At 52.6% G+C, this 18,346-nt stretch overlaps 1 protein-coding gene across 3 annotated transcripts; it reads left to right on the plus strand.

The window, feature by feature from the left end:
- Positions 1–6,328: 6,328 nt before the first annotated feature.
- Positions 6,329–15,217, plus strand: Hap1 (huntingtin associated protein 1). Of its 3 annotated transcripts, XM_047545251.1 has the most exons (12): positions 6,329–6,776; positions 7,819–7,895; positions 8,251–8,367; positions 8,481–8,686; positions 8,891–8,990; positions 9,068–9,134; positions 10,540–10,670; positions 11,014–11,088; positions 11,423–11,557; positions 11,681–11,772; positions 12,033–12,071; positions 12,774–15,217. In XM_047545251.1, exons 1-12 carry the CDS (start codon positions 6,329–6,331, stop codon positions 13,228–13,230), a joined length of 1,944 nt encoding a protein of 647 aa, XP_047401207.1. In that variant the 3' UTR covers positions 13,231–15,217. The 3 variants fall into 3 exon arrangements, with proteins under 3 accessions (XP_047401207.1, XP_047401208.1, XP_047401209.1); XM_047545252.1 differs by lacking the exon at positions 12,033–12,071; XM_047545253.1 differs by lacking the exon at positions 11,423–11,557.
- The last annotated feature ends 3,129 nt before the right edge of the window (positions 15,218–18,346 follow it).

An 18,346-nucleotide genomic window follows, 5' to 3' on the forward strand; every position in this document is an offset into this window, starting at 1 on the left:
GCTTAGGGTGTCTCTTGAGGTTGCCATCAGTTGTTGGCTGCAGTCAGCTGTGACCCTTAAAGGTGTGACTGGGTTGGAGGACCTATTTCAAGGTGACCTCCTCATGTGGCTGGTGTGTTGGTTTCTCTTGACACAATTTATTCATTTCAGAAGTCATTCCCACCTGGGTGCTGGGGCGCATGCCTGTCATCCCAGTGGCTCGGGAGGCTGAGGCAGGAGGATCGTGAGTTCAAAGTCAGCCTCAGCAATTTAGCGAGGCCCTAAGCAACTTAAGGAGACTCTGTCTCAAAATAAAAAATAAAAAGGACTGGGGAAAAATTAAAAGTTCAGTGGTTAAGCACCCCTGGGTTCAATCCCTGGTACCAAAAAAACCCCAAAAAACAAAAAAACCTGAAGTCACTCCTGTAGTCTTCTGTTGCTCCCACAGCTCGGTCCTGCCTTCATATAAGCATGAGCACCAGCCGGCAGAAGCACTGTGGGCTGTCTTGGAGGCTGGCTGCCACAGCGATTAGGAGAAAATACTTGCCTATGTGTTGAAAATGCATAAAGAACTCTTACGGCTTGATCAGAAGAAGGCAAACAACTTCCCTTCTCCCCAGATGGACTGAAACAAACACTTCCACCAAAGAATATGCACAAATCATTAGCAAATGATTTGCAGAGAATATGCAAAAATCATTAAGTATCAAGGAAATGTAAAATAAACCCACAAAGAGACACCACTCCTAACCACTAGATTGGCTAACACAGATACGTCTAGTGGGGCCCAGGTGCAGCTAGGGCACTCGCCCAGCATGTGTGAAGCCCAGGGCTCCATCCCCAGCATCGCAAATAAACAAATAAATATATAAATAAAATTAGTGACACTGACTTTTGATGAGGATGTGGAGTTAAAGCTAGTGGAGGGTTAGGGTCGTTGCTCAGTGGTAGAGCGCTTGCCTAGCACGTGTGAGGCACTGGGTTCGATCCTCAGCACCACATACAAATAAATACATGAAATAAAGGTATTGGCTCCCTCTTTAACTAAAAATATTTTTTAAAAAAGCAAGTGGAACTCTCATTGCTGGGAAAATCATCTGGCAGTTTTTTTTTTTTTTTTGGTACAAGAGATTGAACCCAGGGCAGTTAACCACTGAACCACATCCCCAGCTCTTTTTTTTTAATATATTTTATTTAGAGACAGGGTCTCACTGCACAGCTTAGGGTCTCACTAAGTTGCTGAGGCTGGCTCTGAATTTGTGATCCTCCCACCTCAGCCTCCCGAGCTGCTGGGATTACAGGTGTGCTCACCATGCCTGGCTTCTGGTCAGTTTTTGAGACAATTAAATATAGGTCTGTTCTGTGACCCAGCAATTTCACTCCTACGTACTGATTCCAGAGAAGTAAAAATATATGTCCATTAAAAGACTTGTATAAGAATATTCACAGGGGGCTGGGGTTGTGTCTCAATGGTAGAGCGCTCGCCTGGCACGTGTGAGGCCCTGGGTTCAATCCTCAGCACCGCATATAAATAAATAAAATAAAAGTCCATTGACAACTAAAAAAATATTAAAAAAAATATTCACAGTAGCTTTAATCATAATAGTTTCAACCTAGAAACAACCCAGGTACCCATGGATAGGAGAATGGACTGACTGTGCTTTCTACATATGATGGGGCAGTAGTCAGTGATATGAAGGAATGAACTTCTGATACATTCAAAAATAGGTCAAGCTCAAAAATATGATATTGAATGAAGGAAGCCAGACACACAAAAAATCATATGGCATGGTTTTATTTATTTCATGTAGAGGAAAAAAAATCAGATCAGTCCCAGCTTCTTGGGGTAGGGATTGATTGGAAAGAGTTAAGAAGGAACTTTCTAGGCTGATGGAAATAGTTTGTCTTTGATTTGCATTCAATCAAAACTGATTACAGATTAAATGGTTCCTTTAAGATCTGAGCATTTCACTGTAAATTTTTGTCCCTCCCTCCCTCCCTTCCTTCCTTCCTTCCTTCCTTCCTTCCTTCCTCCCTCCCTCCCTCCCTCCCTCCCTCCCTCCCTCCTTCCTTCCTTCCTTCCTTCCTTCCTTCCTTCCTTCCTTCCTTCCTTCCTTCCTTCCTTCTTTCCTCTCTTTCTTTTTTGATACTGGGAATTGATCCTAGGGACACTTTATCACTGAGTCACATCCTAAGCACTTTTTAAAAAATGTTTTTGAGACAGGGCCTTGCTAAATTGCTGAGGCTGGTCTTCGATCCTCCAGTCTCATCCTCTCAGGTGACTGGGATTACAGGTGTGCGCCACCAAGCCTGACTGCCTGCATGTAAATTTTACCTTGATTTAAAAAATAGCAAGGATTTTGATTATCTACACTTGTGGGCTGTGTGGATGAGGTAAGGTGATGCAAAATGACTAAACTGTGTGCAGAGGTGATTCCAGTGCAAATCACACACAGGGGTCTCCATCTAGTCTGTGTCCAGGGATCTGATTAACTGCAGATTGAAAAGATTAGAAAAAAATCGTGCTTGTACCGAACATTAGACTTTTGTCCCTTGTCATTGTTTCTTAAACAATGTATCATAACAGCGACTTATACGGCACTTACATTGTATTAGTTTCTATTTATTTAGGTACTGGGGATTGAACCCAGGGATGTTTTACCACTGAGCTACATCTCCAGACTTTTTAATTTTGAGACAAGGTCTCCAGTTGCTTAAGACCTCACTAAATATCTGAGGCTGGCCTCAAATTTGTGATTCTCTTCCCTCAGCCTCCTAAATTGATGGGATTTCAGGTGTGTATCATTGCACCTTGCTGTTTAGGTTTTATAAATAATTTAGAGATGACTTAAAGCATGTGGGAATGCTCAAAGGTTATCTGCAAATACTACTTATGCCTTTTTTTGGACCAGGGATTGAACCCAGGAGCACTTAACCACTGAATCACGACGCCAACTTTTTATTTTGAGAGAGGGTCTTGCTAAGTTGCTGAGGCTGGCTTTGAACCTGCAATCCTCCTGCCTCAGCCTCCCCAGCCACTGGGTTACAGTTGTGTGTCACTGTGCCTGGCATTACATATGCCCTTTTATCTGAGGCTTTTGGTCTCTGTAGTGGTTCCTGGAATCCTCCAAGATAGCAAGGGACAACTGTATACACACATTGATGATTGTAGCCCCTTGCAATAACTACGTGACTTCTACCTTTGCCTCTCAATGTTGATATTCAGCCAGAGCCTCCCTGTTGAAACTTAAGTCAGATCATGTCACCCTGGGATGAAAAGCTGTCCACTGCCTTGGGCAGGTCCAGCCCATGGGCCCCTGTGGCTCCCTTCCTGACCCATCTAGCAATCCCCTTTGCTCATCTCCTTTTAGCCACTTGGGCCTCCTATGGCCTCAGGTCTGCATTTGCTGTAGCCTCTTAGCCTCCCATGCTCCCTCCTGCCCTCAGCTCAGGACTCAGATGTCTCCTTCTCCTTAGCTGATGACCCTTTTTCAACCTGCAATTCCCCCTCTCCCCAACTTGGCCTCCTTTTCATACTCTGGTCACAACCAGTGTGCTCTGTGTTTTACTTCTTTGTTTCTTGCTGGTAGCTCCCCCTCGCAAATAGGCCTAAGAGCAGAGATCTTGTCCTCTTTTATCCACTGACGTGTGTCAAACACTGAATACAGTGTCTGGCATCAGGGGCTTAATAAATGTGTGTTGGAGGAATGAATAATGATTGGAAGGTAATTTAGAGGAATAAGAAGAAATAAGTCTAAAGAAGACACAAAGCCAACAAAAGTTACTAAAGATTCTACCCATAAGAAAAGACAAGGTGATCTCAGATGCCCCGTTATTTTCTTCAAGGACCCTGGCCTCACAAGCCACTTTCAACGACTTGGCAGAAGTGCCCTCAGGGTCTAGATGTGGGAGAGGAGGGGAAGATGGAGTGGGGACCAGGTGGACAGGGGTTGGCAGGGGTCCAAGTGTGACTGGGGTATCATTTCTTTATTATTTCCCTGCTAATGCAGGGGCTGGATTCAGAGTCAACATAATTAGATAGGACTGCACTTTGATAAGTGGGCAGATGAATCCCTGTGTGTGAGGGATGTGGGGATAAAGAGGTGAATTGCCTGGGGCTCAGTCACCAAAGAGGAATGAGAAGCCCTGGCTCCTGGGGAGGTAGGCTATTGGGTCAGGCAGGGAGGGGGATCTGAGTGGGCTGCATAGACTGACATCCCAGGTATGGGCTGAGATGGAAAATATTATGTGATTAATGATTTTCTCCAACCTCTCAGAGAGTAGGTACTTTCTGGTATTTACATTCATAGCTCCCTGTTTGTATGGTTCAGAGAACTTACTGAAATCTGTAATTAGCTTTCTTTTTTCTTGTTTATCAGACTCTAAATTCTGGGAGAGCAAAGATCTAGTTTCTCTCTTCCCTGCTCTAACCAGTCTAGCACAGTGCATGACACATGGAGTGGGCATTCAGTACCCATGTGTCCGGGAAAATATTCTGATGCCAGTGTTTCCTGTTGGGGGCACTGGTGGGTGGGGAACTGATCCCTCCTGGGTTGTCTTTCTGTTTCCAGGCTGTTGTGGTTTGGATGTGAGATGTTCCCCAAAAGCTCACAGGTGAGACAATGCAAGAAGGTTCAGAGGAGAAATAATTGGGTTACTAGAGCCTTAACACAATTAGTGAATTAATCCCCTGAGAGGGGTTAACTGAGTGGAAACCTGAAGGTGGGTAAAGTGTGACTGGAGGAGGTGGGCATTGGGGGCATGGGTTTGGGGTATACATATTTTGTATTTAGTGAGTGGAGTCTCTCTCTGCTTTCTGATCATCATGTGAGCCACCTCCCTCCACCACACTCTTCTGCCATGATGTTCTGTCTCACATGGAGCTGTCCTTCCATGCACTGATAGTTTTGAAACTGTGAGCCCCCAAATAAACTCTTCCTCCTCTACAATTGTTCTGGTCAGAACTGTTTAGTCACAGCAGTGAAAAAGCTGACTAAAACACAGGCTGTCCTGGAAATCTGGCCCTCAAGACACTGGAAGCCTCTGTCCTAGGCACAGACCTTCAGCAACAGCCCTTGTTTGGAGCTTGGGCTCAGAGTGCTGGCTATGGGAAGCGGACACCTGGCATTCCTTAGCTTAGATAGGAGTAAGGGTGTGAGGGCTGGACCAGGGATGGAATAACACATCTGGATCCAGGGCAAAGAGGTTGGGGTGGGCGTGTGAGTGCGAATACCTCCATAATCTGAGAAGAGAGATAAGTCCTCACCTGGGAAAACAGCAGACCAGTTTAGGAGACCAACATTTGAGAAATAATTAAAAGAAAATGTCAACAGAGCCCGTTGATTGATTTGGTGTTGAGAAGGAAAAATGGGACCACCAAGAATGATCCCAAGACTTGAAAAGAACCTGCAATAGCCATTTCTTTTTACTCTGTAGGTTCCTTCGAGCTAACTGCACAGGAATAGCCAAAGATCTTCTTAGCTCTCTCCACCACCCCAAGTTCATTACTGACTTAAGGCGACCTTTGGTTCCCCGCTGTGCTCGCAGGGACATGGTCCTGGAGCTGAATGGGCGCAAGTCTGGTCTTGAAGACGAACATCAATCAGTAGAGGCCACCGGATAAGGGATGCTCTGGGACCCGGGGCGGGGTTGGAGGAGCTGCCACAGAGAGACATTTAAGCGGGCTCTCCCCAGCAGAACAGGTGGTCAGGAAGGCAAGTGGTGAGCAAAGAGAATAAGGGTTGGGGGTACAGAACGAGGGAGCGCAGATGTCGAGTGGCAAACAAGGGGGAGTGAGCGAGGGGATCAGTGTGTGACGCGCCAGGTGGGGTAGCACGTTGAAATTGGTACTGGAGTTTGAATTTATAGCACAGTCAACCCGGGAAGATGTGATACCTACTTCGCTAACTCACAGGTCTCCCCGGCCTGTACTTACAACGTTGAGTTGGCGGCTGCCACACCAGAGAGGGCAACCGGCAGCTCCGGGGGTGAAAGCGAGGGGTGGGGGTTCGCCTAACTGGGACCCGCAAGTCCGGGTACCCTAGTCCTTCCGAAGCGGCGGCTTTGGGCGAAACCATTCTGCGGAGATGGAAAGGGGAGGAGAAATCCTTCACTGTGAACCCGAACCAGCGGAACCCGCTGGACGCATAGCCAACTCCTTTCCTTTCTCTTCCTCTATTTGTTCTCTCTATTTCTTCACAACGTGTTCCTTTCCTGCTAGATCCTGAGTCCCGGGCACCACTAGTTGCTCCTTGGCTACCCCCTTCTCCACTCGTGGTACGGCCCGGGGGCGCCCGCTCCGGGCACAGGTTATAAAGGCTCCGCTGCGGCAGAGGACTGCGGACTCAAGATGCGCCCCAAAGAGCAGGGACAGGGCTGCACTGGGGATGGGCCGGGGTCCGGTTCCGGGCCCGGTTCCGGGGACCCAGTAGCAGTCGCCCCCGCGCCCCCGCCGGTAGCCAGTCCTGCTCCAGAGCCGGAGCCCGTCCCCACGCAGGCATCCGGCGCTGGACCGGGAGCAGGTTCCCGAGCAGCCTCGGGATCCCAACCCGGATCTCGCCCGGCTTCCCAGGCTGGAGCCAAGGCGGGAGCCCAGCGCCCGTCTGGTCAGTCTGTGCCTGATAACTCGGATGCGCCGTGGACCCGCTTCGTATTCCAAGGGCCCTTTGGTCCCAGGGCTACTGGCCTGGGGACTGGAAAGGCGGCGAGCATCTGGAAGACCCCTGCCGCCTACATTGGCAGGCGTCCTGGGGTGTCGGGCCCTGAGCGCGCCGCATTTATTCGAGAGCTGGAGGAAGGTAACCTGGGTCTCTGGGATCCCGGAGCGGGTGGGACTAGGATAGCTCCAGGGAGGAGGGCTCCTGTCGGGCCCGGGCGCCTCGCCCTCTCTGGTACTGTCTCATCCCTCCATCTCCCCTCCGCGATGTCACTTTCTGCAGTGCCTTGTTTGGTCGCCCCTTCCTCATCTCCTCTCTTTGTGGTTCTCTGGTTTTTGTCAGTGCGTCAGGTTCAGGGCCAGCGCTCTCCCCCGCCCCCTCTTCGCGCCTGTTGCTGCGGCAGATCTGCGCACTCTCAGTGCCCCCTCCCCGTCTACCGCAGTGCCAGGAGAGAGGCGGGGGCTGCGGAGGGCGCTGCCCGGCGCGCTCTGAGCTTGCGCTGCCCCGCGGGGCTCTCAAGCGATGGAGAGGTGGGCGGGTGGAGCCAGGAGGTTTTGGCCACTTCTGGCCGCCTGGGTCCTGGTTGCGCCTTCCTCTGCCGGGGGAGTGGGCGGGGCTTTGGGCTTCTGCCTCTTTCTTCTCTCCCATCCTCTTCTGGGCTGGGGCAGACCTCTGCGTTGGTTCTAGAGGCTTGGGTGCCCCCTGAATCAGTACTGGACAAGTCTCTTCGTCCTCTCCTCTGCACACGCAACAGGTGCGGGGTGGGCGACTGCGTATTTTTATGACCCACGAAGCTCTGGTGAGCTGGCTAAGTCGCTTGCTGGGTAAGGGGTGATGAGTCAGTCTGCTGCTGTGCTTCCCCTAGCTTCCTCCATTCTCCCAAGTGCCAGGGACCCAGGTGTCCTGACAACCCAGTTCCGGAACCCGGAGAAAAGTGATCCCCTCACTGCACTCACACTCCCCAAAGGAAAAAGGAAAGAGAGAGAGGGGGGGGGCATTCTTGTGGGTCGTGAGAGCAGCAAAGGAAGTCCTGAGAACCAGGTGTGGGAGGATGTTGGGGGCAGGAAGGGAGCTCCGTCTTTTCACTCCATGACCCTTGGTGTTGAGGGGATCAGTGGGCTGTGGATGGCGTATGCTACTTGCCTGACCCTGTGGGGCTTTTCTCCCCCCACACCTTCTGCAGCTCTCTGTCCTAACCCACCTCCAGTCAAGAAGATCACCCAAGAAGACATCAAAGTGATGTTATATTTGCTGGAGGAGGTGGGTACCGCCGTCCCCACCGGAACCAGCTCCAGACCTTAGCCTGGCGCCCATTTTAATTCTACCCCATTCGTGGTATGGGTTTGGATCTTGTCTGTTTCCTGCCTGGCTCCCTCTTTGGGGCCCAAGCTGAGGGTCCCTCTTCTGGAAAGCGTGTAGCTAGGGCCTCTTTTTTCCATAAGGGGCAACTGAGTCAGGCCCCATAGGGATTGGGTACCTGGAGAACTAGGGAATGGGAAGGGTTTCTCCTAGTGGCCAGCCTCCTGCTGATCCCTTTGTACCCCTAATTTCTTCCAACTCTGGGAGGGCCCAGAAACTTGGAAGTTATATTCTATGGGTGGTGGTCCCTCTGCAGAGAGAGCGGGACCTGAATACAGCAGCTCGCATCGGCCAGTCCCTGGTGAAACAGAACAGTGTTTTGATGGAGGAGAATAGCAAGCTGGAAGCCATGCTGGGCTCAGCCAGGGAGGAGGTAACTGGCAGGGGAGGAGAGGGTAGGGATCTGTCTACACCCTTCTCATGTCAGCACCTGCTGCTGTGTGCCTGTCTACTCCCTGACCCGTGTGGCCCGCCTCCTCCTGCCAGATTTTACACCTCAGACATCAGGTGAACCTGCGGGATGACCTCCTTCAGCTCTACTCAGACTCTGATGATGAGGATGAGGATGAGGATGAAGATGAAGAAGAGGAGGAGGAAGGGGAGGAGGAAGAGGAGGAGGAAGAGGAGGAACCAGAGGAACATGAAGGACAGGAAGATCGGCAGCATGACCATCCCTATGATGCCCGCAAGCCGTGAGTGTCTTGCCCTCGCACCTGGGAGTTCCCTTCTCTGAGCCTCTTTGTGCGTTTGTAAAGGGGATCTCAGGCATTGTGCCTGCTAGCAGGGTTGCTGACTCATGAGACCACACTCTTAGCCCTGGTGTGTAAAGCCCTGGGTGAGATGGAAACTGGGAACCCCACTCCCTTGTACCCTGACTCTCATTGCTTCTTCCCCAGGACCCCTCAGGAGGAGTCGCTGCACCACTGCCCACAGCTGGAAGCCCTGCAGCAGAAGCTGAGGATGCTGGAGGAGGAGAACGACCAGCTGAGAGAGGAGGTGAAGACCTGGGAGGAGGGCACACCCCGGGCAGTGGGTGATGATGGCCCTGCCCCTTCCTCTCTCCCTCTCTCCAGGCCTCTCAGCTGGACACCCTGGAGGATGAGGAGCAGATGCTCATTCTGGAATGTGTGGAGCAGTTTTGTATGTGATGTTGTAACTCGGGTAGGGGGCTGTCTTAAGGAGTGGAGGGAGGAAGGCTGGGATTTGGAATACGGAGTATGGAGTTCAAATCCCACTTCTGGGACTTCCTAGCTGTGTACGCTTGGACAAGTTCCTTGATCTCTCAGAACCTTCATCTTTAGAATGGGGATTAATGATCCCCCACTACCAGGCTGATCTCCCCAGGGTTTGTGAAAAATCAAGAGAGTTGATGAATGCTTTGTGCAAATTGTAAAGAATATGCCAAAGTCACAGGGGTCCTGAAGCCTGTTTCCTTTGTTATTTAGGGGAGCAGGGAGGGAGCTGGGAGCTGACCCAGGGCTGAGCTAGTTCAGCATCATGTGTTGGTGAGGGGCCATCCTAGGTGCCATGTTTATGCAGATGAGCAGGCCCAGCGTTTGCTCCCAAGGAGCTCAAGATGTAAGAACAATGCCTGAGCTCATGCTGTCCTCTCACCCCAAGCCTGGCCTTCCTTCTCCCTGGGTTTCACAGCTTCCTGAGAGTGGCCCCTCAGGTTCCCAAGTTCTGTTGCTTCTACCTTCTAGGAAGGGCTCAAGTCTCTTTCCTCCTCTTGATTCTGGCTACATCTAGCCCAGGACACTCCTGCCCTTCCGCATCTAGCCCAAATGAGTTTTCTTCAATTCCAGGGATTGAACCCAGGGGGCTTAACCACCGAACCTCTTTATTATTATTATTATTAACTTTCAGACAGAGTCTTGCTTAGTTGCTTAGGGCCTCCTTAAATTGCTGAGGCTGGCTTTGAACTTGCAATCCTCCTGCCTCAGTCTCCCTAGCTACTGGGATTAGAGGCGTGTGGCCCAAATTCGTTTTCTAAAATCTGACCACATCACCTCTCTGTCTAAAACCCCCAAATAACTTCCCATTGACCAAAGGATGACCCCATTGCCCAAAGGATGACCCCATTGCCCTGAACACACCCCTCCCACTGTCCAACGATTGGCTTGGCCTTTCTACTTTCTGCTTGGACTTGTTTATCCCCTTCTTGGCCTGGTGGAGCCTTACCTGCCCTGTGGTCTCAGCATGGTTCTTTCTTCCCAGAACCATTCTCAGACCTTGCAAGGCTGGGTGGGGTGCACAGCTGTGCCCTCTCCCCATGTGCCCTTGACATTGGTTCTGTTTTAGCCCATATTATGTCTCCCCACTAGACTTGAGCTCCGTGCGGGCTGGGACCAGGTCTTGTTGACCATGTACCCTGGTGTCCCTGTCACTGTCATAAACATTTCTTGACAAGACCTGAGTGAGGAAAGCCAAACCCTGTGGGACCCCTTGGTCAAGCCCTATAGGACCCCTTGGCCCTCCACGGTAGCTGAGAGGCGGGCACAGACAGGCACAAGGGAGCCGGGGCTGACCTGAGCTCCCTCCCCAGCCGAGGCCAGCCAGCAGATGGCTGAGCTGTCAGAGGTGCTGGTGCTCAGACTGGAGAACTATGAACGGCAGCAGAAGGAGATTACCCAGCTGCAGGCCCAGATTGCGAAGCTGCAGCAGCGCTGCCAGTCGGTGAGTTGGGGTGTGGGGATCCCCCCAACCTGTCCAGGCCATGGGATCCTAGCCTTCTTCTCCCTGTCCCCACCTCATGCAGCTCTGGCCTCCACGAGGCCCAACATCCTTCTCTGTGTGGGTGTCAGAGTTGGTGGAGATGCCAGAGAAGCACACATTGTGCCTGCTCACTGTCCAAGGAGGGCATCGAGGCCCTTTCACAGACTCCCCGGCCACCTGACTCCCCTACCTTATACGTCAAGGGCTGCCAAACCCTCCCTGATGTACCTGGTGGAGTGGGGTGGGGTGCGTGTGCCTGGAGTGGGAGGCCTTGGTGGGGCTCACGGGCTCTGGGTTCTTGCAGTATGGGGCTGAGACCGAGAAGCTGCAGCATCAGCTGGCCTCGGAGAAGGGAATCCACGTGCACCCCCAGGAAGAGGTGAGGTGCCCCACACTCCCACCTGCCCTTGAGAGACACTGTCCCAAAGTGGGGACCTGAGGCCTTGGCAGTTGCCTGACTGTCCCAAAAGGACCAACAGCTTTCAGGCAGGGCTGAGTCTTGTCCCTTTTTGCTCCTTCCCCTGTCTGACCCAACTGGCAGGTCCCTTGAGGTCTGGATGGAGCGGGGTGCAAGGACCTGCCCAGGGTGACCCTGCATGCTGTTATTCGGGTCTGGAACTCGGACCTCTTGCCTCTCGGCCTGGGGCAAGGCTGGCAAGAGTGCTGGGCTGGACACATCTGGGTCCCAGCAGAGCTTCTGGGTGGGCTCTCAGCTGCAGGACCTGCGGGAGAAGTATGCGGATTGTGGAGGCGTACTGTTCGAGTGCCCGGCGGAGGTGAAGACCCTCCGCCAACACCCTGCAGCGCCCCCTGGCTCTGTCACCCACTATACGTACAGTGTGCCTCTGGTGAGGACTCTCCTTAGCTGCCCTCCCTTTTCCCTCCATATGCCCTGTGCCTCTGCTCTCAGTCCCTTTCTGTGTCCCTTACTGGGGGTTGTCCTCTGCCAACGTCTCCCATCTCCACCATAGGAGGCAATTCCAAGTCTCCCAGAGACCCTGGCTGAGGAGCTCAGAACGTCTCTAAGGAGGATCATCTCGGACCCTGCATATTTTATGGAAAGGTGTGTTGCTGGGACCCCAGACCCTGGCCTGGCCACACTTGCCCTGGCTCACTGAGCTTTCCCTGAGCCTGCATGCTCTGCCCTGGCGTGCTTTCTATAGTGCCCTCCTGCCTCCCTGTGCCACCCAGCCCCCTCCTCTGTCCACACAGTCTTGGATGCATCAGTTGTCCCAGGGATTTTTTGGCATGACTGGGCCCCAGGGACTTTGCAGTTTCAGTTTCCATCGCCTCAGTATGCTGAGGGTCCTTTTCTCTGTTAAGGAATTATGGGATGCCTGCAGGGGAGACATCAAACCTGGGGTAAGCTGGCCATCCCCCATCACCTGCCCTTACCTGCCAGCAGCCAGGTAGCCACCTGCAGCTGCTTCTGCAACCCTATGACTCTAGGGAAGGCTCTGTTCTCTGGGCCCACTGGACTGAGAGTTGTTCTGGAAAGGAGTGGCCCCCTTTTCCCTCAAGTCTTGCCCCCCAGGTGGCTGTCTGATTTAAGGTTGCTCTGAGTGGGGACCAAAGCCTTCCCTTCATCTGACCAGGAACTGAGAGGCAAATGGTCTGGGATAGGACCTTTTGGGACTCAGTCCCTGCTTGGTCCCTTTACCACGAGTCCTTGGGCAAATTACTTGACCTGTCTGAGCCTTTCTACAATGGATGTTCCTATGGCAACTAGCTGTGGGGTGGGCTGTGAAGGTGAAATATCCCTGCTGATTACTTCCTTGCAGCAGGGTAGGGGATATAGGAGAAGGTAGGGCCAAAGCAGAGTCGGTGGTTTTTCTTCTGGGGCCTTGAAGCTAGTTCCCAGCTCCCCTCTTCCCTGGCTGGGACAGAACTGGGGAGGAACCCTCAGTTTCTGGGTAGGCCAGGGTGGGGACAGGAGAGCTCAGAGGAGTGGGGTGGGCCTGCTGATTGGACTTTGCTCCTCAGCCCCATTGATGGGAGAGTCCAGGGAGAGTGGAGGAGCAGCTGGCGGCATGTGGAACTATATCACTATGTCTCCTTGTGCAGATATGATCCTCGCTACAGGGAGGCGCGAGAGCAGGAGCAGGATTTCGAGGCTGAGCAGGGCCTGCTGCCTGCAGAGAATCTCATGCCACCGGAAGACTTCGAGCCTGCAGAGGAGTTGGTGCCTGAGGAGGAGCTGGGGGCCACGGAGGAGGTGGGGCCAGCTGAGGAAGGACTGACGGAAGAGGCCGAGCTGGTGTCCGAGGAGACTGAGGCTTGGGAGGAGGTGGAGCCTGAGCTGGATGAGGCCACACGGATGAATGTGGTGACCTCAGCCCTGGAGGCCAGTGGCCTGGGCCCTTCTCACCTGGACATGAAGTATGTCCTCCAGCAACTGGCCAACTGGCAAGATGCCCATTACAGGCGGCAGCTGAGGCAGAAGATGCGCCAGAAAAGTGAGTGCTCCCGCGAGGGCCTCCCTGCCACCAGCCGGACAAGCTGCAGATCGTCAAGCCGATGAGAGGTGAGGGTAGGTGAGCCTCCAAGTGCTCACTTACCCCATCCTGGTCCCACCCAGCGTGCTGATTTGCATGGACTTTGCGTATCATTTGCATAGGCACCTCAGGTCTCTCTCAAGGGGGACTGTGGCCCTGATGCTCATTTTGTGGAATCTGCTTAGAAATTCAGCTTTCCACCCACTTTCCTCCTGCAGGCTGGACTGGGGGTCAGGGCTGGGACTGTATCCCCCAGTGCTCCTCAGCTTCCTATCTGCCCACCCCTCCGCATCCTCCATCCCACCCCCTCCATCCCCAAGGCTCCCCAGAGGCCTGTAATAGCAGGCCGAAACAAACATGGGGGCGTGATTGTGCAGTAGCGGCCCAGGCTGCCCACCCAGGACTCGAGGCTGGAGGAGGACAGGGCCAGCCACCCTCCCAGGGCCTGGGAGGAAGAGGGGCCTTCTGGGGCCACCTAGGTCATTGAGATGAAGGCCTCCACCAGCCAGGGCTATAGTTGGAGAAGTTCCCTGGGTGAGTCTGGAGGTGGGCTGGGATACCTGCAGGATGGTGGGTGGGTCAGGGTCCCCTCTCCCCAGTTAGAAAGCCCACATTTGGGGAGCTACACCTGCTCAGTGAGGGCCTTCCGGGCCCAGCTGTAAGGAGTTCTCAGTGAGATTGATGGTGGCCTATGACACTCAGCACGTCGGGCACCTGTGTTAGCTCCTTTAATGCTCACACCCCTGTAGGTAGGCGTTATTGTCCCTGTTTGTTAGGTGAGGAAACTGAGAGTCAGAGAACTAAAGTGACTTGTTGAAGGTCATGCAGCTAGGAGTCGCTCTGAGCCCAGTCCCTGCTATGCGCAATGGAGATCTGAGTTCACTTACACAGCATCTTTCCTGGTCCCACGTTCCCCTCAGATGTGGCTCCGGTGCCCCACTTGTCCTGGTGGGTCAACCCTGTTTGTAACTTGTTGGCAGCCTTCCTCTATCTGGTCTGCCACCCCTCTGATGGCCCTTTGACCATCAGTGGGCAGAACAGGATTGACCTCAGCAGGGCCACTGTGGAGGGTTGTGCAGTTTGCAAACTGATTCGTGACTTCTGTGATGGCATAACTCTCCACGGTGGCTTTCTGTTTTCTAATACAGCTGACCAGACCCTACCTGCTGCCCACGCCGGGCTGGTGGTGGTCAGCCCCCCGGTTCACATCCACTCTCTTCTCTCCCGGGCTTTGCTGTTTCCCAGCAGCCTGTAGAGTCCCCTCCTTCTGCTGCCTGGCTGAGTCCCACCCACCCCAGGCCCTCCTTCTACTCTGCTGAAATGGGTTCCCATGTCTGTCACCAGCCTATCAAGCCCTTTTCTGGGACAGGCTGAAGGAACTCCAGCCCTTGTTCTGCAGCTGGTGCAAAAGCTGTGGCTGCTGGGCCTGGATCCTGTGGTGGCCCTGGGGGTGAAGGAAGCCCGGGGGAAGCTGGCCCCCTGCCAGACCCAGCTCTGAGATGGGTGGGACCGAGTTGGGGACAGAGGTTCAGATCCCAAATGCAGGCAGTTGTTGGGAGTACCCTCCTAACAGCATGCTCTTCATTCCTTGACCCCCGAATTAAAGGTGGTCCCCAAGTCCTTGTTGACGTTTAGGGACCTGACTCTTCTTCCGTCCTTCATCCTTTCTTCTCAGTCCTTATTACTGTGTGTAACCAGAAGTGTGCCTGTGTGTGGGTGGGTGAGGGTCCCTCTAGCCAGCGATGTGTCACCCCTGCTCTGCCACCACCTGTGGCTGTGAGTGTCCAGGCTCCCTGCCCCAGGCCCAGGGCCTCTCTCCTGAGGTCCTTCTTTGGTGCCCCTTGTTTCTTTGTTCTGGTTGTTCTGCCCTTTCCTGCCCTCCTGCTTATAAACAGCTGGGGTCTGGCGCTCAGGATCCCAGGCGGGCCTGTCCTGCCTCCCACCACGCTTCTCAGTCTCGTTGCTTGTCAGCCTGTGTATGTGCCGGAGCAGGAAATAAAGAACCCGTGTGCTACCTGACCAGCCTCCCATCATCTTTCTCAGGGAGCCTGGTGTGCGTGCGTGAGCAAAACTGTGGAGAGAGGATGAACTCTAACGCTCAGTGACATGCCAAGGACTTCCAATAAACACAAGGACACACCAGCAACCACTGTGGCATGGGGGGCTGTGATAAACATTTGTCAGTTGGTGAAACGGAGGCCTACGCAGGTTCAGTGACCTTCCAAGCCAGGGTCTAACAGCTGGTGGTGTGCTGGGGTTGAACCCAGTCCTTGGAGCCCATGCTGGGGCAGGCCACCTTCCCTGATTCTTTCTGCTCCAGGGACCCTGTACCTGTGCCCTACCTGGCTTCTGTCTTAGGCTGAGGTTCCCCAGAAGCAGGCCTGGAACAGGGTTTGAGAACCAAATAAGTAGCTTATTTGGAAGGTGGTCCCAGGAAGTACTCTTTGGGGGAGTGGGGAAGTGAGAATAGGAGGAAATGAATGAAAGCGGGGTTATATAGGCAATGACTCTCAGACTTCTTGGAACTTGAGGAGAACGTGTAGCCTCTCACAATTCGAAATTGTGGCCGGTGAACCCACATCACTGTTACCTGAGAGTTTATCAGAAAGGCAAAATCTTGTCAGGAGTGGTGGGAGGAGGATTACAAGTTCAAGGCCAGCCTCAGCACTCAGCAACTTAGTGAAGCTCTCAGCAATTTAGCAAGACCCTGTCTTAAAAACAAACAAAACAAAACAAAACAAAAAAACAGCGGCAGACTCACCCCAGGTCTGTAGAATCAGCATCTGTGTGTTAGCACAGTCCCCAGGAAAGGCATGTGCTTGTTAGCTGTGACTCACACAGAGAATCGTCTCAGTTATCCCACTGAGGAGTGAGGGAGCTGGGACACGGCTCCTCCAGCTCCCACTCATCACTGGCCAAGGGTTGCCCCTGGGGTCTTAGCACTGTCACTGGCTGTGCTCCTATAGCAAGGGAAGAGCCTCAGCAGGGAGTACCTGGTGCTATAAGAAGACCTGGCCAGCGTGTGCTGCAATGGTGGGTGTCCAGCCAGGATACGGGCATCGACAGGGTCTGCTGCAGGCTACTCCTGGTTCTGCTAAGGTGAACGTGAACTTCATGTGGACTTCACTCTGGCTTGGCATTGCTTCTTTAAGATGGTGCCTGGTCACAGTATCTTTTTTTTTTTTTTTTTTTTTTTTTGGTACTAGGGATTGAACCCAGGGGAACTTAACCATTGAGCCACATCACTAGCCCTTTTTTTTTTTTTTTTTTGAGACAAGTTCTCATTAAGTTGTTTAGGTCCTCGCTATGTTGCCGAGGCCGGCTTTCAATTTGTGATCCTCCTGCCTCAGCCTCCTGAGTTGCTGGGATTACAGGGATGGGCACCTGGCTTGGTCAAGTATCTTAAAGAAAAACAGCAACAGCAAAAAAGACAATCAGAGGTGAAAGGTATGAATTTGGTCATCACTGTTGCAATTGGTCCCCAAGCCCTAACTGATATTTGTCATCTCCTTCCTCTGCTACTTCTTCTGTATTCTCCTTATCCTTGGCCAGCCCTTCAGCTGGTCTAGGTTGCTTTCCTGGTGGGGTGACCTAGAACTTCATTCCTGAGAGGTCTGAGCCCTCGCTTACTGTGCCCTTGCCAGGCCAGGTTGCCACACTTGCCAGTTTGTGATTATTTCAAGGCTGGTAGAACCAAGAGGCACTCCAGTGGTTCCTCTAAGTTGTAAACATGGTCCTACCTGTCCCTCATGAGGTAGCAATCTTAGCTCCTCATGATAAACAGAGACAGTAACCTCTGGCAGTCATTGACCTTTCTTTGCCTGCTGCTCTGCTGGCATTAAGACCCCAATCATGGCCAGGCAGCAGTTGTAACTTTAATTGTTTAGCTGGGGACTGGACCCAGGGCCTCACATATGCTAGGCAAGTGCTCCACCAATGAGCTACCCCCCAATCCTGTACCTTTAGATTTAGTGGAAGCATTACACCCACCCTCTGAAGCAGGATTTCTAGTCTAGTACAGGCTAAGATTGTAGGGACAGAAAACAAATTCCTCAGGTGGGCCTCTGTGAGGGACGGTGATGCCGGCTACCTCCATTTCCGTGCTTCCCTTCCTGGATCCCTGTGTTCCAGGCCATCATACAATGGCCATTGCTTCAAAGTCCATGCAACTTACCCCCAGGTGAGTTACCCCAAGGTAACTCTCTGAGTTAGCACCTTAGCTGCATCTTTGATTCCAACCTTCTATCAGACCTGCAGTTTCAGGTGATGTGGTGTATGATAGGATATATGGACCCTGTGGTCATGCGCTCATTGCTGCGGGTCCCTCATTATAAAGTGGGTGTTTTGGTGTGAGTTCATGTGTCATGGGTCTTATGATGTAAAGCACGGGGGAAGTCATGAGTGTGTCTCTGTAAGCCCTCGACTGGTACTGACTGAGGCACTGTGAGGAAGAAGGACCAACTTATACTTAGAATATGCATCAGTCCCCACAGGGACAATTCAGTGGCCCCTGGGGTGGAAGGTGTCTGATATAATCCCTTACCAGCAAGTAGCTTGTCAATCTCTCCCAGGGGTGGTAGCCTGTTAAGGGCTTGAAGTAGGTCTCTGCTTCTGGGTAGCCAGAATAGCTGTCGGGCCCACATATAACCTCTGTCTCTGCCACTGTCGTCTTTGTCACTGTATCTGTAGGTCTGTGGCTTAAGTATGGAGTAGCTGAAATCAGAGTCTGATGACCTTCATTGAATGAAGCATCCTGGTTGGGCAGTGCCTCTTCTGTGGTGGATGCTCTCTGGTGGGCACTGATGTGGAACACAAGGATCCACAGCTTTGCACCCCTCTGTAGATCTATCCACTTGCCTCTTCGCCAGAAGTCCTTGAACAATCAGGCATGCTACTGTCACTGCCCAGGATCCTGTGTATCCCCCAGCCAATTATCCCTCTATACCAAGTTGATGACTGGCTATACTACTCGAAACTCTGTCCACTGGAAGAATGGCTACTCACCATTGTCACTCAGGGCCACCTCACGTGAGGCCATATTTTGGCAACAGTCTGTTTTCAGTTTTTTATTAACATATCAAGCCTATACATTTGTGATCCAGGTCTAGGCTTTTCCTCCTCTGTGGGCTAGTCACAGGCACC

The sequence above is a fragment of the Sciurus carolinensis genome, chromosome 3 (genome assembly GCF_902686445.1).
Source record: "Sciurus carolinensis chromosome 3, mSciCar1.2, whole genome shotgun sequence".
In the NCBI taxonomy this organism is placed as follows: Eukaryota; Metazoa; Chordata; class Mammalia; order Rodentia; family Sciuridae; genus Sciurus; species Sciurus carolinensis.

Bases quoted from the DNA above. Each gene is read 5' to 3' on its own strand.
- Hap1 (XM_047545251.1), top strand. From the start codon at position 6,329: ATGCGCCCCAAAGAGCAGGGACAGGGCTGCACTGGGGATGGGCCGGGG. The intron at 8,687-8,890 runs GTGAGTGTCTTG...CTTCTTCCCCAG, and splicing joins CCCTATGATGCCCGCAAGCC to GACCCCTCAGGAGGAGTCGC. The intron at 9,135-10,539 runs GTATGTGATGTT...CTCCCTCCCCAG, and splicing joins GGAATGTGTGGAGCAGTTTT to CCGAGGCCAGCCAGCAGATG.